Source organism: Pseudopodoces humilis, chromosome 14, assembly GCF_049639895.1.
Source record: "Pseudopodoces humilis isolate 2021_Gansu_Grassland_sample_001 chromosome 14, ASM4963989v1, whole genome shotgun sequence".
Taxonomy (NCBI): domain Eukaryota; kingdom Metazoa; phylum Chordata; class Aves; order Passeriformes; family Paridae; genus Pseudopodoces; species Pseudopodoces humilis.
Genome location: NC_142213.1, coordinates 6,033,502 through 6,059,955, shown reverse-complemented (window position 1 = coordinate 6,059,955; position 26,454 = coordinate 6,033,502). Strand labels below are relative to the sequence as shown.

Here is a 26,454-nt window from a genome sequence, read left to right as displayed (position 1 = left end):
CCACCTATTTAGTGGGTCTGGAAAATCCACTTAGATTTTTGCAAAAGAGATATTTCTGAACCTAGTGCCTGAGATCATATCTCTGCTCTTAATTATTTAGTTGCTTGACACTAGATTGTCCCAAAGTCATATAAAACACTGTAAACACTCTCCTTCCTTACTGTATATTACTTTGGTAGTTTTGAGTGACAAAACCATTTAGACACTGTGGCTGTTACCATATCATGGTTTGAAAGGTAAAACAGAACATGATCATCTTTTTAATAGGAACACTATGTGATTCATAGGTGGTGAATATTTCATGCACTTTGCATTTGCCTTTGTGCAGGAGGGTAAATGGAAAGTAAATCCATGTGTACTTCAGACAGTAAAAAGGCATTACTTTGTTACATCATATAAACATGTATATTTGATTCTCTCTTTACTCATGCTGTAAAAAGAAAGTTTTAAAGTGTTTAGCCATACCTGAAAATGTAAATGCCCGAGCCTAATGTAATGCTGAAAAAAAATTAAGATAAATGATACTGCATCCTTGCCACAAACTGCAGCTTGTACAAAATTCACTTTAGTTATTATACTGTGAATACGTGTGCTAAACCTCCTCTGTGTATGCACAATTTATGTTGAATGCAACATGAATCATTTTAATAGACCAAGCAAAAAGTCCCCAAAGTCAATTTTCAAATTATGAACCTTGGAACAGAATATAGCAACAATGAACAACAAATAGTTCAGATTTTACGCTGAACTACAAATGAACCATTAAAGGTACAGTATACTCATTCAGAAAAAACAGTTTCTCTTTATCATCACAGTGGCTAAAAAGCATAACAAGAATATTTCTTAAAGGTCAGTTGTAAATTTTCTCTTTTTCTGTACCTTATTAAGAGGCACATTCCTGAGAGCTGATGCCATGAAGACTTTTACATTTGTTGTGAGACTTGGATGATTCTGGTTATTCTGGTTAGATTTTATCTCTGATCTGCTATGTAACCTTGAGAAAGATTGAACTTAATGCTTTAAAATTCAGGAATCCATTCAGATTTACTGCTTAAAAAATGGCCTGGTTTCAGATGGGTCATTTGCATGGAAAACCTTTTCACTACCTGATTTAGCAGTTCAGGACACAGCAAAGGTGGTGGCAGAGGAGCACGGGTCTTTTAAAGGTTAGTAAGGAATTAAAATTCAACAGAAGGGAAGGAAGAGTATTTGAGTGTCATCTAAAACTTACAAAACACATATAAATGGCTTCTCATTGCCTCATCTACTTCATTGGTGGCATTTTTCATTGTTGGATAATTTAATTTATGAAATAATAATCAATTTAGTTGATAATATGGATGCTGTTGATTTTTTAAAACAAAATTCAGTATTTTTGGAGCCTTTTCATTTTTTTAAATGAATCCTAAAATTGCCTATTTAATCAAAGTTTTTATAAATATAAGCCTCTGCTTATTTTTTGGCACATGCTTTTGCATGGGCCTGAGGGAATTAGTTTGTCATGCCTCGAAATGCTCTGTGGAACCTTGTGCAACTCAGTGTTCTTTAACTAGTCAAATTTGCTGTTTAGATTGGAGAAGGCAGAATAAAGTAAAAAATTGTGCTGAATGGTGCCATGGGAGGGGAAAAAAGGCCTATTTTCAGTTAACTTTGTCAGGCATGTAGTTAAAAATGGAAATTGACAGTGGTCATGGGCTTTTCAAGATACAAGTACTTGAGAAAAATAATCTAACTCCAAAGTTCACAGCCTTTGTGTCATGGTCAGTTCTGAAAATGTTCAAGGTACATCATGGCTGTGAAAACTGTACTTGAAAAAGCTGCGGGAGCTGTAGGATTCTGTAAACTAATTGACATAGTCTGTGGAGCACAGCATAGGGACCATGGGTTTTCCATGCAAACCTGCGTAGTTCTGACTGCTTTTAGCATTAGATGGTATAAAACGATTTATAAAATCTATTAGAGACGTTTAGAAGGTTGCTCATTGAAAATTAGCTTTCTATAATTTCTAGAGAGAGAATTTGCCTTTGCATTTTGACTGAGTCTTTGCAAGTCACTTTTTGATAACTGCATCATTTAAGATGCTATTTTAATCATCTCTGAGAGCAGCTGTAAGTTTTTGAAAGTTAACATTTCTTCCAGAGCAAAGGGTAAATTTCTAGATTTTCTTGAAAAATTCATTTTTTTGGGTGTGTTTCTTAAAAGTTGCAAGCCTACCATTAGTAGCCTACCTTTTACTATTAGAATAGTAAAAAAAAAAAAAACCAAAAAAGCAAGCCTTCATTTCTACTTCAGTATTTTATTTTTCAGCCTGGTAGGCGAGCACAGCATGTTGCTATGGGGTGTTCATGGATCAAATTACATCTAAATGGAACTTGATATATTTTGGTAGGACTGGGTTCCAGCTCCTTATGTTTACACCACTGCAGGTTATTGGTGAACATTTATAGCTCTGCTGATGATGGTGCTTGTAAATGATCTCAAAATTTACTCTGTTTTTACTGTGTGTGCTGTCACTGCCTGGTCCTCACCTGCAGCTACTGAGACCCAAACCAAGCACATTTTAGGGTGAGGCAGTCACTGTTGGAGACTTAAAACCTGACTTTGAGTTATTTCAGGGTTTTTAGTCAGGATTCTTTATGAAGTAGATGTGATAAATTATCTGCATTTGATACACAAAATTGGCAGAAACTCTCCCTCTTTGCTTTTTAAATTTTGTTTTTATTAACCCTTGTGAAAATTTCACACATTCCTCAAATGTTGATAAGGTTTCTTCCTCCCCTTGGTCCTTTTCTGTATGTAATATTTCACCACAGTTGAACCTGAAATTCAGAATATTGTCATCTTTAAGCAAAACCTTTTTCTTATTGCAGGAAAGATAATCCAGTATCCCATGGTCTTGCAGGTCAGAACATTATTATTAGAGTCAGAACAGAATTTTATACAGATGGAGAAAAAGGTTTCCAATCTACTAATCCAGAAATCTCCAAACTCAGCTAATTTGATGGTGTCAAGGCAAGGAGTATGTTTTGGTGTTTCTGTTTTGACTTCTTGCCTCCCATTCAGGTTACTGATTGTATGTCAGTGACCCTCAGAGGTCTGACCAAGGTAGCTACAATATCACATTGTGCATTCTACTAAATTCCAGGAGACAGCCTGAGAATCACAGAATGTGAAATTTATGCTGGTAAAGAGGGAGTATGGATCAGCAGCCCATTGATTTTAGCCAAAAATCAAATCAGCAGTAAGATCAGAGAAGGAGCCCTGTGGTTTCATCCAGACGCTGATCCACTTCATCATTCTGCTCCCCCATGCATGAGAACCCCTCCGACAGCTGGAGAGGTGAGGAAAGAGATTTACTACAAAAAGCAACAACAAAAAAAGTTGAAAATGCTCTCTTTTCTTTTTCCTGTAGATTATGAGATGTAAAAGTTATGAAAATGATGTGTGTATATGGAAAGACCTTATTTATATTCCACAAGAGTAACAGTTATTCCAATATAATGGCAGCCCCCCTTTATTCCTCAGCATCATGCATTTTGTTCATTTTGTGATATATTATGTGGCTTTTTGGTGTAACTACACTTTTAGATCTTATTGAATAGAATTTATGTGTTGCCTTATGGAAAACTTGTTTCATAATTCATTAATTATTTACTATTACTTGACCTTACAGTACATGAAAAAACCTATCCCATAACTGTAATTTCAATTCTCTCTAGTGTGAAATCAATCACATTCCACATCTTTTATATTATTTAAAATGTGAATCATGAAATTTTCCTGTGGATTTCTCCCAAGTTACCGAGAACTTTGAAACCTTATTGTGTGGGAAATGAGCAGGCTGTCCCCTGCAGACCTGGGCCAAGTCCTGATTGCATTGCAAACACTGCAAAACCATTTGCAGTGGGTGAGCTGTCCCTTCTTGTCAGTGGAACCAGGGCTGGGAAAGACCAGGAGTATTTTATAAAGATCTACTTCGTAGGATTTCTGTTTGCTTTGTGTACAAGTAATATTTAGATAAGGCCATAGCTTTTAACTTGTACCTCCCTACCCCCAGAAACCAAATTGTGCCAATAATGTTACAGAACAAGCTTGATGTGTGCAGTTTCCAGTGCTGGGGGAGCTCCTGGACAGCTGGATAATGCTGAGTCCACTTCTGATACTTGTGTACCTTGCACTGTGTGAGGAAGGTGATGGGGGTTGTATCTAAAGTTCAGGAACAATTGGGGAATGCTGTGGGAAGCAGCCTGGTGCACTCAAGAAAGTGGTGGAAGTTCTGTTAGTGATACTGAGATACATTTGCTGATTTCTATGACAGTAATTTCTGAAAATACGTGACTAGATAAAAGGAGTAATCAGTTATGCACTTGAGATTTGGAGGTTATTTTTTTTCCTGAACATCTGCAAGAGAAGTATTGTCAGAAACAAGAATTTTTAAACTATATTTTAAGCAGGAGATACATTTGTGGAACAAATCACATTTGTACCTCAATCTGCATGAGCACAGAAGAGTAAGATTTTTCTCCTTGATAAAAAAAATCTTGCCTCTAATTATTAATTGCTCCTTCTTTTGCCTGCATGTATGCCCATATTTTTTTTCTCTATGAGACAGTTTATCAACAAAATATGCCTTTTCTCCATTTTTCTTTCAGTAGTTAAATGCCAAATGTTCTAAATTCTAAAACATGTCCAGACTGCCAGATTGTATCTTGTGCAAACCCTGACAATTTTAGAAACATATATATATAATCATATTAAGCAAAAGCCATTCCAGCTATTCATGTATATGTTTTTATGAATCTCAGACATAATTGACAGGATTTAATTTTACTTAAGTAACAAAGGCTTTGTAAGTATAAGTTTTCCTGATACCTGAGAATAGTTAGGAAAAAATTCAGAGTACATGTAATATTACACAAGGAAATAAAGTTAATTTTCTTGAAATATACAGTAGGGTATATAAATGGACTTCGGGAAAAAATAGTAGAATGAAAAGTCTAATGCTATTTTCCTAAGCCACATTTGCTAAATGCAGACTTTTGCAAGGTCAGCAGTTATACTGGAGTTGAGGAGAAATGGCTTCAGTGGCTTTAACTTTACCAGTGCCCTTGATGAGGTGCAGAGTTGTCAGTATTCTCGTAAAATTCCTCAGTGATGGCTTCTTCTGTTCTCTTTATTTCCTTAAGTGAACATCTGTCTAATTGTTCACCTCCATTGCTTTAGTGCTTTCCTCATGCTTTCTCTGTTTCCAGACAATAAACTTTATTTTCTTCATAAGAATTCAGTCTACGCAAGGGTATTAGGCAGCTTGTTTGCACCTTTTAATTTCTGGAAGTTTTCCAGAAGGGCTTTTTGCTGTAGCTCCAATGGGTTCATCAGTGAATCATGTAACATAATGCAGCATTGTGTTTGGGTTTTTATCCGTTACCTTCTGTTTATAAACATCTGCTTGGAAATTTTCTTTTTGATTTTTTTTTTTTTAATATGTTTTACATTTTTGCATGTGGCATATGGGTAAGATACACAGTACCTGCTATTTTTTCAGGTGTTCAGGTAGGTACAGCCAGTATTTACCTTAACATTTGGGAGAAGCCTAAGCTACATGCTTAAACCCCAGAATTTCAAGGTACACTATGTGCTGCTTATTTAGCTGTGTAACAATGTCTGTTAAATTGAAAGCAATTTAATAATTGAATGACTACATTAAAACTTGGCATTAACACTTATGGTTGCAGGATTGCAGAAGGCATCTGAAAAGTCTCTCTGTCCAGTAGAGAGAGTATTGCTCACAAACTTAGCACGCTGCTTCTCTTGTGTTCAGTTCTTTGTGTTTCTTCCTTTATAAAGGGGAAAGGCAGTGGGGGTCGTTGGAGGGTTTTTTGGGAAATTACTTTTTTTCCTCTTATCTGTAAAGTATTTGTAATAATCTTGCACACCAATTCTTCAGGCAAATATTTAAAGTTGGAAGCAGGTGGTTGTTACGGTTTTCCTGATGCTTTATTTGCTGTCCTGCAACCACTTCCTTGTTTTCTATATATGAATACCTGTGCAAATATAATTTTTAAGGCATATTCTTCATCCTTCTGACCATATTGTTCATACACAAGTAATATTTAGGAAACAAGTGTTTTAGTAATTTTAATAATGAGAGATTGTCCGCTCTCCCTCTATATTGCTGCATGAGACAATTATTTTCTGGATTGCTTCTGTTACCTTGAGATAAAAATTTTATCAGAAAATTCATGTATATTTAGTAAATTAAAATGTCAAAGCTTTTCATGTTGATGGTGCTTAAAAATAAGACACTTGATTGTGAACTTTTTTCACATTTACACTAAAGCTATTTTAAACTTCCTTACTTATTGGAACAATTGGACGTGGCCTTCTGACCCCTCCTGTCTGGGGTTGCCCCACTGTGCATCTGTAAAATACATAGTCTGGACTTTGATCTCAGCTTTTCAGACAACCTTGGAATTACCTTAGCTATTTAATGTGTTTGGTTTTATGTCAGTGATTCCTGAGATGGGCCACGTTTGCGCACAAATTTAATTTCAGCCATTGTGTTTGCTTTGTTCATGTTTTCTTTGTCACACCATATTTCTTTAGAAAGAAAGTAGAGAAAAGCCTCCTCCTTTTGTGACCACAGTTGAGGTGGCAGAAGGGCAGGTTTCCATATTCTGGTACTGATGTTTTCCTGTGCATGCAGAAAGACTTCATATTTTTGTTCAAGTGTATAATGTGTATATTGAGTGTATATTAAGAAGCTGATCCTGCCAACCCTTGTACAAGAAATCTTTACTAATGCGATTCAGTCCTTTTATTTCACTTTCTAAAATTACATACATATCAATGTGACCATTTTCAATGCATCTCTTAGCTTGGGAATGTGAACAGCTGGGGAAACAAAAGAGTTTGTGTATGTGTTTATTTCTTTGAGGATACTTTTCTGTAAGTTATCAATGTTATATTGTTTAAATCTAGGAAATTGTAACCATGAACTGCCAATTAAAATGGCTTAAATAGCTAATTATTCAGTTCTTTCATTTCTTTGTCTCATATATTTATTTCTACTTACGTTGAAGCATCCTGACATTATTCATGAGTACAGAAGCGATGACTTTTAACCATATTGATATTTTTATTTTTCCTAATATTAAAGAGCAGCGGGAAAGAACTGTACCTTAAATCCCTTGGCAAGCTTTGCCATCCTCCCGAACAGCTGCAATGCATTTGTAAACCTGCAGACGTCACTATTCTGCCAATTAATTGTGCTGCACGAGCTGTTCTGCCGCTCTCTGACCGCATCGAAAATGCACACTGCTCCCAGCTCGCAATTACAGCACTTGGTTTTTCATCTGAAACAATTTCATCAGATTTATTTTAATATTGTTGCTTCACTTGCAACGTTCCACTAAAGGAAAGAGTATGCTTTCCTTTCTAACTTTTAGGAGCCATATCCTAAAGCTCGTCTTTAATTCTTAGTTATTGTTGTTTCAATACAGATTTATGAACTACTTATTTTGTGTCATATAACATACCATTTTTAAGCAACATTTTTCAATCTGAACGCAGCTTCCAGGAGGGCAAACTGCCCAGAACATCAGTGATCTCACGGTTATTACTTTGTGTCATATATAATCTTGTTTTTTCCTGCAACAAATAAATCTTTGGGCCTCCCTGCAAAAAACATTTGTGGTTACAGTATAATAAAAATAAACCGTTTGTCGTGACTGCAGCTGACATTTATCAGCCTATTTGTGGGTGCTCTTTCTCTCTCTGTATAATACGGAACATAATTTGTCACTTTGTAAATACATTCCAGCCTAAATCCCTGCCAGCATCTGTTAGTGTTTGAAGGATTAATGCACTGCACAGTGCATGTCTGCACTTTCAGGCAACAACGTAGCTTATGGTTATGGATCATGAGAGAACAGGGAAAAAAGGTTCATTTTGTATTTACTTAAACATTGTTGCCCTTTTGACCATCATGCTTTTCTCCTCTTGTTTGTCATCTGGAGTGGGGATGCTGCCTTCCCTTCCCTCTGTGAGAGCTGCGTGTGAAATCCTGCTCTAAGTTTTGTACACCACTGTGTGTGGAGCTGGACTTATAAGATAACACCTCTTTAATTTTATGGATAATTAACAATAATAATGAATTGCAATAGGGATGTTACGGGTTTAGCCCATTTAGAAATTCTCCTTTTCCCCCAAGCTTCTGCCATTTCCAACAAATCCATTACCCTGTTGCCTCCTACATTGCTTCCTTCTCAGCAACCCATAAACTGGGTTTATTTAATCTCAAAGACTTCAAATAGAGGGAGTTTTTAAAAGGAAAAAAGCCTGTCGCTTCTAAATTATCCCGATGCTGTTTGCCTTGTTGCTGTCTTTGAAAATGCATTCTGCTATCACTTCGAATCTTGCAGAATGAAAGGAATTGAAAGCATCTGAATAGGAGGCTCTCCACAGCTGAGATTCTGTTACATGTTCCCAGGCTCCCTTGATCATTCTCTAAACAAGAAGATATGTTTATTAGAATAGTAAACCATACACATGATGTTATATATTGCCAAGATTATTTGAGATTCCCCAAGATAAATTCAAATGAGCTTTACAGGAATGGGCGTTTGGAGATGGAAAGAAGTGATTTATATCCAGGGAAAGAAAAAAAAGAAAATCCAGCTAAAACTAGGCTCCCAAGTAATTACCCACAGTTTATGTGCATTAAGAGCTAAACAAATTCCTATTTCCAGAATCTACAGTAGATTTTTGTTTAAATACATGTAATTTCTTGTTACTGAACAAATGTGTCCTGTGTGCTATGGAACAATGTGCATCCAGGAAAAATCAGGGCATTTGGAGCCTGCTAAATGAAGTATTCTGAAATTATAGTCCAGCAGTTTTTTGTATGTTTTCATTCTCTCTGGTTATGGAACAAATAATTATAAAAATATCTTTAGTAGGGGAATGACTTATTTTGCTCCTTCTAAGCGTGATTTAGGATTGCTGGGGCATAGTTTATTTCACTGAAGATATTAATTTCATTAAGAAATGCAGATGTTTTCCTTTTTTCCTTTATAATTGTCTTCAGAAGATATGAAAGGCCAAATTTACAGAGATACTGATCTAAGACTTAACTAATGTAAAGATTATGAAATAACATTATTGCTTATTGTACTGGTAAGTGGGACTTATTACAGAAGATTTATTAAAAAAGGATATTAAAATCTGAAAAATGAAGCAACCACAAGGAAACGAATGAATGTATGTATGGACATTTGATAATAGAAAGAGATAAAGTTCTAAAACTATTGGGAAATTTAAAATGGTGATTACATGATAAGTCAAATATTCAAACTGTACCTGGAGACTTAAGTCCCATTTTTGTGTTTGGACTTTAAATTATAGGTAAATTGAACAAAGGAAAAACATTTCTGTGGACAGTGATTTGTTTAAATGTGAGGACCAAATGCCAGGTTGGTGTATGCCATCCTCAGAAGCTGAACTCCTTCCTATCAGGCCATCTTTATCACTTTTCCACATCTCTCACCTTCAGAATTTCAGGTTTATGAGTTGCTTTCACATCTAATCTCCATCTGAGGGAGGATCCAGACTTCTTGGTTGCTTTTATAACCCAGCTGAGCCCAACATTAAATCTCCTGTTCAGATGTTTGTTCAAGTTTATTGTGTAGGGGGACAATTGCAACTTTTAGAAATTAATTTGCAAGACAATCCTAGAACAGCTTGAGGGCTTCAGGTTTTTCTGAAGAGGCCTCTAAGTTGTAGATGGTGGCAGGAAGATAAACACTGTTCTCTGCCAAACATCCAGAATTGTTCTGGAAGAACAGGAAAACAATGGTACTAGTAATTTATTCTTTAAGATAAAATGTTGGTCCAAGGCTGCTCAGTAATCTGAGCAGTTTGCAGGCTCACACTGACCCATCGAATCTTGATGCTGTTCTCCTGACTTGCATGAAGGCAACCCCTGCAGGAATTCCATTTTTGTCAAGATCAGGAAGATCTAGTTACTTAAGCAGGAAGAACCAGGCTTTACAAATTAAGGTTTAATTAATTAAGACTATGACAGGATTGAGCAAGAAGAATAATGGGAAAATTTACACCACTAAATTGCAATCAAAATACAGGTAAAACAAACACATCAGGAAATAGTGAAACCAAGTATTATTAGATTTTTTTTTTCTTATGAAAGAAAGAAAATCCTTTCCATCTCTGATTTTCATGAAGAATCAAGTTAGTCACAGCTATTTCCTTGTACATCTCATAAATGGTTTAGTAAAATGGTTAATATTTGGGAAATTGGTTTGTGTTGTTTTGCATAAAGTTAGTGGAAATTTGAAAGTGCTGCACAAATACTGCTGATATTGGGGGGAAGAGGAGGGGGGAAAACAAGAAAAATGAGTGTAAAAATGTTCCGCCTGCTAATGAACAAGGTCTGCTAATGAACTTTATTGAGGTGTCCCAAAGGTAGCAGCAGAGGACATTATTAAAGCAGTTACCAGAGGTGCTGGGTTGCTCTAAAAGCAGTGGGATGCACCCATCCCCATCAGCTCCAAGGAGCTGCAGAGCATTCCAAGCACACAACCAGGTGAAGCTGCCATTGCATAAATCCAGTTTTGCATGAAGTACCAAATGTTGACCACATTAGGGACAGCAATATTTGCAGTCCTAATCCTGAGTGAAAGCCTTTTTCCCCATTAGGTACCCCCATAAATAGTGCATGGCACTGGCTATTGACTGTCATAAGCTATGTGTCAAATTGTCAGCTGTGCTTCTAAAACATCCCCTGCTCCATCCTCAACATGGAAATATGAGTTTATTTGGGCATTGTTTTTCATATGCTGAGATTTGGTTATTTGTTTACCTATTTTCAGGTAATTCCATAGATTTTTTTCATCAGCTTTGATGTAAAATTCTTTGTTTTCCTGAAGATTTTCTTCCTCAGACAGCCTATCAGAACTATCTGCATTCCAAGATGTTGTCATGAAGATTTTCTGTATTAAATTAAACCTCTTTTTACCAATTGATTATACTTTCTGTTCCTCAAAGTCAGATATTCGTGTTGTTGTGCTAGGTATTCAGTTTTGAGTTAAGGACTTTTAAATATTGAAGATGTACACACACTGTTTTCTGAGAGCAAAATTATACAGTAAATTATGTAGTGTCCACTATGGTACATTTTAAGTAGGTCCTCACAAAATGACTTGTACTTACATAAGATACAGGGGCTACAGCATATTTATTAAGACTCTTCAACTCTGTATGAAACTGGAGCAGTCAGAAGTAATGGTGTCTGCTGAAAGATTCTTTATCATATGAATTTACTTTTAGTCATCTATTATTTATTTCAGCTATTTTATATGCCATTATAATAAATATTATGACAGAGAAAGCTTTTATGCTTCAACTTATTGTACTGCTCTTCACTTCCTTGCAATCCTTCAGGAAAATGTAGCTATGCTTTACCTATATTTAACGTAAATCATCACTTACATTTGAATGAAAAATTCACTATGAAAAAAGGCTCCTTCTTCAATACCAAGACACAAATGCACAATCATGTTTACTGCCAAACTACTCTACCATGCAGTGTTCATTTTTAAACAATTTTTAAGCTGTAAAGTGAATGCATTGCATATAGTGAAATAGCTGGCTTTCAGGGGGTTTTCACTTTTGTGTTACTTTCTGGCTCAATAAGCATTTTTCTAGCATGAGTGCAAAATATAGCCAATTGCACTTAAGCATTTTTAATATTTTTGCTCCAATAGGGAGCAGCTTGCATACAAAACTGAATAAGCTGTTTTCTGGGGTTGTGTAGAGTAATGAAACTTACCTGGAAATACTGATGAAAGGCTTTTAGAACTGGGTGTGAAGCATGAAATATAAGATAAATTTTTTTCTTTGCACTTTTTAAAGTGTTGTTGTGTTGGGTTTAGAAGAGGGCTTGTTTGGAACTGGAGATTGATTTGCCTTTGACTGCTTCTTCAAAGGCGCCGTGTTGATGCCTGGACATCGTTAGCCTTGAACTGCTCATCTGGCTTCATGAAATACAAATACCCCCATCCCAGCCTCAGAACTTTCAGCTGGTTCTGGCTGAACTGGATTTCACAGGGTTCAGCAGACAGCAGAAGTTGCCCAGCCCTTGTGTCTGATCTCCTTTGGCCACTTTGCAGAGCTGCTCTGGCTCCAGTCCTGAAGGTGGTTTTGGATGCAGGTGGGACATTTGTGCTGGGTATCTGCAGCAAGGACAGCAGTTCATTTTGCACAGCTTTCCAGTGGTACCACGTAGTTACAATCCTGTGGTTTGGAAAAGAGCTCTTTAAATTATTCTACACTCATTTCATTATCTACTTTCTCCTTAAATTGTGTAATTGAAAATAAGGTAGTAGAGAGAACATTAATACCTTTTGTCAAATTAATTTTCAAAATTCTGGAGTTTTCTGCCTTAGTGTATTGATTTGATGATGGCAGTCTAAAGACTGTCTCCTGTATTTGGGAAGGTGGCAAGTCTCATTTAAGGTTTCACAACATAAAATGAGGCATAATTCAGTACTGAAAACATGTGAAGTGAAGTAGTGAGAGACATCAGCATAATACAATTATGACACATTAGATCAGGATTTGCAGCATACCATTAACAATCAGTTCTGACTGCAGAGAACAATTACAGTTAAGATGCCTTTTAGCAAAAATGATTTTTAGTTTTATTTTTATTAAAACCCCCTAGCTCTTGTATACATATCACAATATGTGACACCTAGGCTTCTAGGGAAAGAGGGAAAACATTATAACAGAGGTAATTCTGAGCTACTGTAAGAAAACAAACATAAAACCTTCTACTTGTCATTTAGTGGAGATATTCTTACATTATTAAGAACATACCTTGCAAGTATGTTGCTTTATTCATGGGTTTTTAAAAAAAGTTATTGTGATATAAGTAACAGTGGGAAAATTTGGAATAGAAATTAATTGATACTAAAGGTTTAGCATTTTACAGTCTCAAACTGGAGTAGGAATTGGTGGTCTACAGAAAACCTCTGTGGGGTTAGAGGTGCTGGATTCTCAGTTGATGGGAGAATCTGAAGCAAAAAATTTGGAGAACTTGCCTAAGCTCATGGTACATTAAACTGATTTCTTGTGCTGGGAGAAAACGCTCACACCTGGCTTCTTGAGTGCCTTCAGAAGCTGAGCTGTCAGGTTCAGAGTGCTTTGGATGTCCTATGTTCCAGTTTTTCCTGTGAAGAAAACAGAGTAAATGTGTGTCTGTGCTCACCGTGTGCCTTCTGTACATATGAAGGAAATACAGGCTGCAACCACCAAGGTTTTAAACAACAAAAGCAGGGAGAAAGTTGAAAAAATATTATGATTTTTAAATTTCTGATTTTTATGTTTTCAACGTATTAATCCCCAAATCCAGGCCAATCTGAGTCTACTTAAATTCTATTTCAGAAAGTATTTTGAAGGCTTCATACTTTCTCTTTTTCTTTTGGGCTTGAAGTACAGACGCCTCTTTTCTGTTCTTGGAATCAGTAGCAGAAACCTAATGTGTGACACCAAGAGGAAAAGCATTACCTGGGTGATACTGTGTGGATTTGAATCCTAACTCCCAGGAGGACAGGAGCTGACAGCTTGTGGTCTAGTCTGTTGAACTATACTTGATTATTTTGTTTTTTGACCCCCTTATGTCCCTGTATTTGTAGCTTTCTTGTCCTTTTACCCTTGGGAGAGCCAAGTTTCTACTGAGGAAAGCAGAGGCAAAGTAAACCCAACTATGCACACCACTTCTGTAGTGAGTAAACAGCTTTGAACTGCACAGCTGAAGAGGAATTCTGGAGTTCTATTGCATAATGCAAGGCAGCATCATCTTTCTCAAGTCTCTGACCATCAAACAGAAGAAAATATTTACCCAGTGGGGCAAAATGAGTTCCAGAATGATGTGCATCTTGTGGGGGTAAAAAAACTCTTTGTAGCAAAGTTCGGTTTAGCATTTTCTGGTTCCAGAATATTGATATTTCCTATGGAAACTGAACCTGTTGAAATTTTAGTTGTGTTTATTTTGCTATCCTGATAAGTCTGGCTGGAATGGGGCAAGAGGAACTGTGGTGATATTCTGTTTAAACCAAACCTGTAAGGTAGTTGTAGCAGGCAGAATGGGTACTAGCAAAATAGAAAACAGATGTAGGGAGAAAAGTGACAGATATAATGAAATGAGGAGATCACATGGATCACTTGAGCTTGGGAGACAATGACAGATTTTTCCTGGCTTCCTTCTGTGCTGACTTGTGTGCTGCTGTCCTTCCATTCCTCCAGCAATGCTCCTGGTATAACCCTGTAATCCCAGCAGATCCCCATCACCAGCTACTTGGTTTTGTGATGACTTTGGTGTTGTGATGAAAATAGGCTTTTGGTTCATTTTGTTCTGAGATTTGGAGTTTTGTAATATCTGGAAACAGGGATCTTAAAGCTGAAAATTGTGTTTTGGGATAGTGTGTCCTCTCCTAGGTGAAAAGTTTGCATTAGGTATACACAGAATTTCTTTTGAAGACACAGAATCACAGAATGGTTTGGGCTGGACCTTAAATCCCATCTTGTTCCACCCCTCTGCCATGAGTAGGGAAACCTTCCACTATCCCAGGGTGCTCCAAGCCCCATCCAACCTGGCCTTGGACACTTCCAGGGATGGGGAGTCCACAACTCCTGTGCCAGGGCCTCCCCACCCTCACAGGGAAGTGCTTTTATAATATGCCCTGGTAAACTCTTACTGTGTAAAGCACTGTGTAGACTGATTTGTTATTTTCTGTACTCATTTTATACTGTCTTTTATATCACCTACTGTGAAAAATAGAATTTTTTTTGATTAATATGTGCCAATCTCAAGTTAGCTGTTTTTTATAGAGTATTTACGTTTTTTTTTTCCTATTGGTATGGTACCTAAAAAATAGCATGTACTGAGAATAGCACTTACTCTACTTTTTATTTCATGAGTTATGTAAGTTTCACCATCAAAATCAAAGCAGAAAGATACCTATTAACCTTACCACTGCCTTGAGTCGATTCATTGCATTGCATAAAGCTGTGCATTACATAGTGTATGTTTTTAGCAGAATCACCAAATCACAAATGCTACTTTTGGCACTAAATGTTGTGCTCGTCCATCCCTTTTGATGATTTGTATTCACTCTGGGGTTATAATGTTAAACAAGGGAATCAGACAAGCTTCATAACACATTTACTGTAACGTGATATTGTGAACTGAACTTGCTGTTATTTATCTTTTTTTTCTATATTTTCTCTTGTTCCAGCATAAAGCCAAGGTGGAGGCAATGACCTTAGACCTTGCTTCTCTTCAGAGTGTGCAGCACTTTGCTGAAGCATTCAAATCCAAGAATCTGTAAGTACTCAGAAAATTAGATGTAATAATTTCTTGTTATTTTAGTGTCTTTATCAGCTGAGCACAGTTGGCAGAATCACCATAGTTGGATGGATCACCAACTGCAGTTAGTGAATAATCTTTTCACAGGATTTTTTTTCAATGTAAATTAATTTGTTTTTATGCAAAAAAAAAAAAATTACAAAAAAATTACAGATCTCCTATTATTTGATGTGTAGCCTCACTTTTAAAGGGCTTCTTTACCTTGTAGCTGTTGAAAAAAGACCAAAGCTGAATTGCCTAAAAACAGCTCAGGCAACTTTTAACAGTTTTGCAGTAGTTTGGAAGAGGTCAGGGATGAACAATTAGTGCACTATGTTGTCTTACTTTGTTTGCTAACCTTCTCTCTCTCCTTTTCATTTTCAAAGCTTTAAAAATTATAGCTCTATGAGCCAGACATCTCCATTTTCCAGACCTATAAGTGGAATAGTCCATTATAAAAAAAAAAGGAAAAGGGGGGAGGTTGTGATGATGATATCACTTAACATTAGACAAATGTATATGGAGATAACCAGGTTAGATTCCAAATGGTTTGTTTAATTTAGCTTGAACAGAGCAGTGAATGTCTGAATTGAAGGACTTATTTGAAAGCTTTTAAGTTCTAAGTCTTGACAATAAATTCCACACTTTGTGCTTTTATCCAGTTTGACCCATTGATTGTTATGAGTATTCAAACTTAGCTATTTTCTGCAACTATTTCTGTAACTGATATGCATCTCACTGTTCTTCTCGAGACAATATGACCTCTTAGGCAGCTTTGAAAATACATTGTCGTAGAGAAAATATATAACAAAGAGTGTTTTTTTTTACTTTTGAAACACTGCCAAAGCTAAATCTCACATGGATAGACAGATGACATTTTAGTACTTACAGGTCTTTTAGATTCAAAGAATTGTCAAAACTGACTTCTAACAGAAGTTTCTTTACTGCCAAAATCCTAAGTATCAATATTTTCTTATCATGTCATCTTCATATATTAAAATTTCTTGAAAGACAAATCCTTGCAGTATTGCTGCTTTAGTACTAACTTGGTTTTGTGGTGTGAAAGCAGTAAGTGTTTTAATTTAGAATCTTCATGCTTTTAATATGCTACATTTCTTTAAATGTATGGTGCAGTGGAAAATCAAAACCACCTTTCTTCCAAATGCAGCTCTTAACCTGATTTGTGTGTTGTAGCTCATACCATGGTTATCCTAGCTAGTCCATTAGGTATGCATGTTTATAAATCCTTGGAAATGAACAGGCTTAAATCAATTTTTGCCAGAGAACTTAGGAAATGAGAAGATCTAGAATCAGTAAAACCTGTTTTGTTTTTGTTGGCATACCCTGTACTACCCGTGTAGGTCTGTTAAGCTACATTGTCAGTGATGGACAGGCTTTGCTAATGTTTCACTCTCATTTTATTTGGAAAAACATTTAGTAGTAGACACCATCTAAAGCCTCTGTCTTGCCTTCAGGCCTTTCTGCCTTAAATATGTGCTCAGATGTGCCTGTGTCTGGCAGGACTCATCCAAGCGTTATGCGAAAGTCTATGTTCTGTATCTGTTGTGAGACTTGTGGGGCTTTGACCAAAAGAAAATTTCCAGTTATATTTTGTTTAAAGCCTGGGGCTGGATGGAAACCAGACCCCACACACTGCCTGTAGCAGTGGATCTTTTATCTGATGCAGGTACAGAAGAGTCACCTTACAACCATCTGCACTGGCAGGAGCGTGGACAGGTCTTTCTGACCTCTGATTTTTTTGTGATTTAACTGTGTCTGGATAAGTTTGGAAAAGCAATTATGTGGCAGAGGCATCTTATTGCTGCAGTGGTGGGCCAATGTGTTTTCCAGCTCTAATGAACACTAACGACCTCTGTCTGTCCCCTCCTTCGTTCGTTGTGCCGCAGTGTCCAGAGGCTGTTGTCACCTCGGGGATTCCTTGGCACCAGTGGCTTTATGAGCAATTGGAAGGAATCTCACAGGCTCCAGTGACAGACTGAGCCTTGTTCTCTATGCTTGGGCCAGTCTTGTCAGTTGGCAGCCAAAATTTCTGAAAAGAGGTCGATATCTCTGTAGGAGAAGCACATTGTGCTGGAGTCCCTCCCTGTCCCATGAGGGACCTGTCACTCCTGTTAATGAGCGTAGGAAATACGTTAAGGGAAGAGGGTTTTCTTTCTCTTACAGATTTCTCAATAATAAAGCAGGTAGGAAAAGCAAATAAGGTGGTTTTGGTTTTGGTTTTTTTTTTATCCCAAACAAAACTATCATTTGAGCCCTGAGCTGTACAGATCTTGGTCTCTGGAAAAAACTACAATACTTCTAAAATGTCAAGGAGAAATTTTGTATGAGTGCACACATTTTAATAAAGACCTGCATTTTATTTCTTGCGGCATTTAATGTGAAGAGGCCTTTAGTTTTCAGTGCTGAAGATCTTAAACTTCTCTGTGCAAGTAGTGATATTCTCTGTTTAGTGTCCCTGGTTCACTGTTGGTTTCTGGGACACTGGTATTTTCCAGAACATGTTGGTCTTGGTGACACATGACCTAATAATTGAAAATTTATAAAATAGGTAATAGATAGGCATGCCTTCTGAAATTCTGCTTTTCTGGAACACTTTGTGGCTCTAGGTGCTATTTTTTGTCAGCAGATGTAAAGGTGTGCTTATAGTCTCATCCCAGCCTGGGACCTTGTTCTTCCCTGGTTGATAGCAATTGGAAAATAGTCTTGAAGAACAGATCTCCTCCTGGATGAGAAAACTAAAATAGAACAACTCCAGAAAAAGGATCCCTAAATTTTATTGAGTTAGAACCTCTTGCAGCTGGGGAAGCTGGGGTGTTTGTATTGCAGAGAGCAGAGGGGAAGTTGCTGAAACTGTGAATCTCTCGCCTTAATCAAATAAGTTGTGGAGAAAGAAAAAACCCATCTTGAATGTGCTTGGGAATCTGAGAGATTGTGGAACTACGTGAGGAATGAAGAAATGTCATCCTCTGCTCAGCAGCAATTTAACAGGGCTGGTTGCATACAGAAAACAAGTGATGCAACAGAGGGAGACTTGAGAAAAACATAAATAATGAACGGGAGGAAAGAGTTACTCTGAAAAGAAATATTTAATATCAATTGGAATAGTACTTTAAAGCTAAGAAGCCTTCCTTGTTTGAAAGTAAATGTCAGATGATTCATCTATAAATTATCATACTTCTGAGATTTGGTAGAAATCTTTTATTCCTATATGGATTTGTTAGGTGTTGTAGACTTGTCCAAAGATAAAATCTGAGCTCTGAATATATAAACACTGCAAATTATGCCATATTCTTATAAATATATTCTAGAAAATCCTTCATCCTCTCAGAAAAAGAAAAGATTTTTTTGTTTGCATTATCTATACTCTTGAGTTGATACAGCTGTTTCTCTTTCTGAGACTTTTTTATCCATGCAGTTTCAAATAAAGCTTTGGGCAGAAGGGTTTTTCAGATTATTTTAGATCCTGCAGTTCTGTGATTGCAGCACTCAAACTTTCTCTAGGAGCAGGACAGTACCCTCCAGTTTTTTCTGCTCTCACAGTTAAAAGGATTCTGTGGGCAAAATAAGGTAAAAACCTTAAATTAATTTGAACTCCCAAATTCAACTTTGGGAGGAGACAGAATAAAACAATACTGCTGTTTAATATTTGATCTAGCATTGTAGGACAACCTGAACACTGTGTGATTAATACATAAAATGGGTGTCCCATAAAAAATAGTGCTCAAAGATTTCTAGCACAAAATTTTTTGAAGAAAGCCAGCTGTCTTTTAGTATTTAGTATTTCTGGCTTTTTTCCTGCAGATACATTCCACACTGGACATTTCCACCAGGAATGAATGAATGCCATCTTCCTTCCTTGTGAAGACGGTGCTAACCTTAGGATGAGAATGGGGAAAGAGATCTCAGTGAACCTAAATGGCTGGATTTGTTCAAGTTGCTTCTTCTAGATGTATCAAATCTTTCCCCTCTGCTGCTTTCTAGCTCAGGCAGTTCATAGAATGTCTCTGTTATGGAAAGTCAGATAAATGATCTGTTTATAATAATGTTCTGGGCTAAGATGGATTTGGCATGAGCTGCTTTTTGTGCAGCTGGCAGAGGCAGACCAACCAATCTTTCATATTAGTGTTTTGGAACTAAGAAACACTGAATTGAATCTGCTATTCATTGAATGGGCACAATGTGAGGAATTATGGTTGGTATTAATCCCCCTTATAGACAAAATGACAGCCCTCCTGTGATTGTATTGAACATAGCACTGAAATTCAGTCAGGGTCAGTGTTGGATAGTTCAGAGTCTGTAGAATTGGTGTTTCTGTAGGAGTGCAGAATTGTGGATGTGGCACCTTGGTTTCTATTTCTCAGTTTGGCCATCCCATACTTGACTGAAACCTGCATATTTTTGCGGGGCACAGCTCTCATGTTTCAGTTCTAAAACTCCCAAGACAGGACCTGTTGTCAATAATTACAGCCATGGTGTCATGGCATTTGCCCAGTTCTCATCACAAGAACACTTCCATGATCAAAACAGCAGGCAGGAGTGAGCAGTAAAGTTACAGATGAAATTTTATGTGCATTTGTAGTTTTCAGTGGTGCATGGTGCTGCTTGGCTTGAATTAAAGTTGTCTTCTGCCAAACAGTATGACTTTAATTTAATGTTCTCAATGTTTGAGGGAAAAAAGCTGAAATCATCCTGAAAAATCTTGAATTACTCCAAAGATATGAAGCCATGTTTGCCAATAGCTACTGCTTAGAATTTTCTGAATTGGTAGGAGCAATTCAGAATTATGCAGGACTTCCAGATGTAGATCTTCACTGCTGTTACTTTCCTATACTTTAAGACAGGATTTTTTTTTTTTTGTGGTAAGAATTGGCGTATGCTAACAGTTTATTCACTAATGATGTGTGTAGAAATATGGAAAAGACAGCACTCATGAATTATGATTCTCCATTTGGAAGTTTAGTCTCATTTTCCCAACCAGACCCAAAATGGAGTGGGCCAGGTTTTCAGCTGGCTTCCTTAGCTGAGGCCCCAAACTCTGTAACTGCACTCATTTTTCACGCTGCAGGCAGAAGTGTGCCGAAACATTGCAGGTGCAATTAAGATTTCAGAGCCTGATGAAAAGTCAATCCAGAATATGATTTTTCTGCATTTCCATATATTATAACTGACATATTGCAGGTGTGTTATTTTTAATTCCAATTGAGTGACAGTTAAATCATAGATACTGTGTGATAAATTCTATGCACACCTGAGAATACATATGTAAAAATGGGATCTGCTTAGCAAGTTGTTACAAATATAACCTAAAAGATCTGGAAAAAATGAATATACGATTCAGATGAATTATGCCTTTATGCCAATATGTTTGATGGTTCTGTTGTTGACCTATCTCTACCAGAGATGATTTTTGCCACTGCTTATTGTCCTTCCAAGCCTGAGCATATTTTATATCACTGTATCACTCTGTTAACTCTTTGCCATTAATAGAATTACTTTTTGTGAATTAAAGCTAGTGACAGTTGAGATTTTACATTTGTCTTCTCAGAGTTCAGTTGGCATCCTGGCAGTGCCACCAAGGCACAAACTTCTGGACAACATTGTGCATTTTGAGGTATCAAAAGATACCCACATTGAATTAAGAAACATGCATAGTTCAGAAGTTACTGTTGCAGACAGCACATATCTTGAATTTAAATAAGATCAAAGGCTGACTACATTTGAAACGTACATAATAATACTAGGTTAAAACTTTTTTTTTTCTCTTTGTGGTGATGCTGTGCCTTATTAAAGCCTAGGGATTGGTTTCCTGCATAAATAGTTTTTCTTCTTTCTTCTGTTTTTAAGCTCTCGTACACAATTACCCCTTTGTGGTAGCATGTGTCATGTGGATCCAAAAACTATTTCCAGTATTTTATAAATGAAAAATTAAAGATCTCAGAAGCTTAAGCCCTTCCCCCTTTTACTGGAGGCAGAGATCCTGATGGTTTCATCAGATCACCTTCCCTTTCATCTGCTCAATCGTGGAAATACCTTTTGTCTCAGAATATTATTATTTTTTTTTAAAGTAAAGTCCATATTACTTCACCGTAACTTTACATACAGTTACACCTACAAAAATTATGAAGTGTTTTTACACATTACTAACAAAAAGATTTTTTTTCTGGTGTTTGTTACATAGCTTTATAACTGTGCTGTCCAAAATTTCCAAACCTGCCAATTGTCTTTGGTCACTTTGCACTCACTTCACTCTGCCCTAATGAAGAAATCTTGAAAACCCTCCAGGGACTTTCTGCTCAGCACTCTGGCTCTTCTGGTGCCCATTCTCAGCCATATCTGTGCCTAAATCCTGGGTGAGTCTAAGATGGCTTGGGGCTCTGTCTTCCTAAAAAATTCCCACAAGATGCACCAGTTGTGAAAGCTGTTTTGAGCACCTAAATAGGCAAAGTATGTATCATTAATATGATTAATAACCGATTAAAACATATTCTGTCACAAATATAACAAGGATTTTTGAGCATTATGGCTTAATGAGTTTTGAGAAGCTCTGTGTGTTTAATTGATGTTGCCTTCTAAAAATTCTGAATTATAAGGCCAGAATATTTAATTATATATACATTAAAATGTATTTAGTGTATTTAGTTAAATGCTTTCTAGAGGAGATAATTAAAACACAGAAGGAAGAGTCTTCCAGCACTTGGGTAGGGAAGCTTCACTGCTGGCCTGAGACTGGCCATGGATCATAACAATCCAAAAATTTATGTAATAGTTTGTATTTCTTTATTAGCTGTTCCCCAAAATCCCAAAGGATGTCAAGTACATTAAATTTCATGACAACATGAAATCTTTCAGGTCTGAATGGCAGCATGCAGCTGCTGTAGGGGCTGTCTGAATTCTGTTACATCTCTATAATCTCTGGGCAAATCAGTGAAGAGTCATTGGCAAGTGAAATGCTCAAAATCCATGAGGTGTTCTATTCTTTGAATGATCAGCTGTGGTCTCAGAAACACTTTCCATGGGTTTAGCTGTTTTCAATTGAAAATATTACAAATATGCAACAAAAGTAGTAATTTACCTTTTTTTTTTTTGTGAGTTGTAACTTTCTTTTTCTAACAAGTCTGTATTGTGTGCAAACGAAATTTATATAATTAGAAATGCATGCAGAAACAACAAATCCTTCCATGGTTATTGCAAAAATGAGTATTTCTTTAGGTCTAGCTTACATTTGTTTGTGACTGCATATGAATGTGTGTAAATAATGATTTGCTGCCAGAGCTTGAAAAAGATGCACCACTTTGAGGCAGCAAGTGACCTTAGGTGGGCTGCTGAATGAAAATTACCAGATTCTGGATATTTTCATTACTGCTGTCTCTTATTAATTTCTGAAGCTGCAGGATGATGTGGGGTTATTCTGGTAGCTGTCCCTCGCCGTATAAGAAAGAAAAAATAATAAAAGGAAAATCATGACTAATGGATGTTTTCTGTTTAGTTCCAAATCAGTTGAGACCTCTGTTCCTTCTCCAAACACTTATGAAATTGTACACTGAAGATTCTAGAGAGGTAATGGATAATGATTGAGGGATGATTGACCTATATGGCAGTATGCAGATGATGTATTAGGAAGGCACAGGAGCAGCTGCTCCTAGCAATTCCCATGTATGTGTTATGAAGGAAGAATCTGAGCAGTTTCAGTCCACTCCTATTAATCTCTTAGAAGTGAGGCAAAAGTATTTGCTGATCAACAGTGTCAAATCCTGCAAAGAAATCCAGTAGGACGAATTGCAGAGAATTTTCCTTGCTTCTAGCAGGAGGTCATCCATCAGGGCTCTAAGTCCTGTGTTAGAGGCTTGCCTTAAAATGAAGCCTGTCTGACAAGGATCCACATTTCTGTCAGCTGGCAGTTGGTAATAAGGGTATTTTTTATGACCTTTTAGCCAGTGTTTTTAGAAAAAGGGAAGTTAGACATTAAGCATTTGTTTCCAAAATTCGTTAAGCAGTGCATTTTTTGTTTTTATTTTACATTGAACAAATAAACATTTAAATATTTTTGTGTCAGTACTAGATTATACACGGTTCTGAGTTTTCCTGCTGCTGTCTGAACCCTGAGTTAGTGATTTTCTTGTTGCTTGGTTTCCTCTGAGTACTGCTTGTAAAACTGAGGGGGATTTCTGGAGAAGGTTGTTTAATTCTCTCATTTTCTGGAGAGCCATAAGCTTCTCTTGCCTGTCAGATATTCCCTTTGTGTACCTAGGCATTCCCTCATGGAAAGAAGTACAACTTTCTAACTCAGAGAAAACAACCTGGGTGTTCAGGGTTATGGGGTGGAAAAGTTTGGTGGGCTGTGACTTTGCTTCTTTGTGGAAGAGAAGTCACAGCTCTGCCTTCTTTACTGGCCGTGACAGAGGTCTACAGTTGCTTATGGGACTTTGGGGATATGGTGAGGCCTTTTCTGTTGAATTTCTCTGTAATTCCAAACAGTGTGAACTTTTCAAATCGCTTGAGAAGTGCCCCAGATGGTGTGACATTCTGCTTCATGGGAAGATTTGAAAGTATTCCCTTTGCATACTCTCCGGTTAACTATTTCATTACGTTTGAAATGGGAGAACACCAAAGCCAAGAACTCTGTTGACATTTTGGTGGTGTTTGTTTAACCTCCTAGTGCACAGGCTACATTTGTTGAAAAATATTATTCTTACCTTTGCAAATCATCAGTAATTAATTCCCTTGGAAATATCTACTGCTGCACACAGCCAGCTTGGGAGGCTGCTGACAGATCACAGTTTTACATCAGGTGCTAACAAATTGATTATTAAATTTCATAACTAACTGATTTATAGCAACAATTTAATTTCTGTATCTCTCTAATGTATTCACTTACTGTATTTTCAAATAGTCCAGAGGAGTTGGATTGCTTAGTTGCTTCTAATGGTGAATTGTGCACAGCATGTGAGATCTGAATGACTTCCCCTGTGCAAAGGTTAGTAAAGTATCACAGGCTTTGTAAAGTATAAGAATATTAGCTGCATCTCAGCTCAGGTATTCACATTTAAGATTGTCCTGGCTAATTCTACATGCTTTTTAACTTTCTCTAAATTGTAGGTACACCTTCCAGCTCGGTGAGGGTTTGCTGGGATTGCTGTGTGCCTTGCTGTTGGAGTCCCAAGAAGCAGTGACTACCTGATATAACAGATCATGGGCAGGTCCCAGCGCCCACCTAAATGGCACTGGCAGCCCACATGAGCTCCTTGGTGGGAAGGAAGTCACTGCCTGAAGACATTTTAAGGAGACATAGAGAAAAATTTTCACAACACTCTGCAGGGTCTTAGCTGTAGTGTTTCCAGAAATATCTAATGGTGTCATGGTTAGAGGGAGCACTTGGTCATGTCAATACCAGGAGTAAACACTACGGAAAATTTCTTTTGCTGCTGATATCCTTTGTTGGCCTTAGCTCTGCCTTTGATGTAGAATTACAAATTATTTTAAACTGAGGGGGGATTTTTTTTTTTCCTTGGGCTCAGGAGGAAGCCTCATGCAGATTGCAGCAATGTTTTAAATGAACTTGTGAAATCAAGGTCACAGTTCTGCTATCACTTGAAAATACTCCTGTCATAAAGGAAAGCTGCAGAGCCAGATGTGTGGTGTGAATTGTCACGTATCTTAAAAATCTTGTCCCTGCATAATGATATGTTCAGTGACACAGAGCTCTGCACCATTGAGATTAGAATCTGTCATCTGTGGCTGAAATTCATAACTGCACAGTGGCTGTTACCCAGGTAATCTCATTCATTTCCTGGTGTGCAAATGGCCGGGTCACAAAAACTTAGATGACAATTTCCAGTAATTGGACCTTTGTTAGCAGTCTGAGGAGAGACACCGATAGCTTAATGGACATGGATCCGAATCTGAGAGGTGGCTTTTCTCTGAGCTGAAATGAAACACAACATCAGTGTCTATTCATACAACCCTTTAGGTTTCCTTTCTGTGGAATTATCTAGGAAAAAATCCTTTTTTATTTAGCATTTAAAACCACTAGTGCTAATTAAAAATAAAAGAATTCTAAAAGGGAATCTGATACTAACTTTTCAATACAATAACTGCTTAAAATATTTCTGTATTTATTTTTCTGTTTCTTCACAGATTTTTTATAATAAAATACTGTAAATAATGGTAATTTTACAGTCTCTTATATCTACTTTTACTTTGAAAAAATGGACTTTGAAAAATACAAATTTCATAAAATAGACTGAAACATAATTTTATGTCTTTTATAAAATCCAATTAAATGACCTAAAATTAAAAAAGTACTAAATTTTATCATTTTATAGTTCTAGAATATTCTTTTTAATTAATTGAGCTGACAGATTTCAGATTTAGGTATAGAGTGTGTATTTCCCTTCTGCTAGTTATTGTGTAATTAGTAATAGTGAAGGACACTACAGTTTGGATAGGTGGAATATATGAATCCTTTCTGTCTGTGATTTGTCACTTCCTAGTGCACATTACAATTATCAAATAGAATGATGAACTTTTAAAAAGTGTCATATTTGTTTTGGAGGGAATGGTGATGATATTTTTGGTATTGCTACTGCATTCATGTGCTGCAGTTCTCTTACAGGAGGCTCTTATACCAAAAATTGCATCTGTGTTGGAGAAACTTGTTCCTTTTTTCCGAGCAGATGTACAAATCTGTAAATTAATTCTTGCTAGAGCTTTTCATAAAGTCTCATAAGAGGTGATGAATCATCCAAAGTTCCATGCCCTCTCAAGCTTCAAGCAGCTTTGTTTTCCTCTTGGCAGATGCAGCTCAAAACAGGCAAAATGAACCCTGGTTTAAATGATTTTGATAAAAAGTGCCTCAAAAGATCTGTTACCTTCTAAAGAACATGATCCTGCACAACTCAGTGAATATCCTGCTTGTGCTGTGCTGAGTGAGGCTGCAGAGATCAAAGAGCTGCCTTTTTTTGCCATTTGGTTTGAACAGAAAGAGCTTTGCCTTTGTAAGGTCAGTC

The 26,454-nt window shown here is 36.9% G+C and overlaps 1 protein-coding gene across 1 annotated transcript in view; it reads left to right on the top strand.

Annotated features, from left to right (window-relative positions):
- Positions 1–26,454, top strand: part of WWOX (WW domain containing oxidoreductase) — a 477,447-nt gene that overhangs the window by 80,040 nt on the left and 370,953 nt on the right. The window contains exon 6 of the mRNA XM_005528189.2: positions 15,318–15,406. Within this exon, the coding sequence (XP_005528246.1) occupies positions 15,318–15,406 (89 nt within the window). The remainder of the gene's footprint in view (positions 1–15,317; positions 15,407–26,454) is intronic.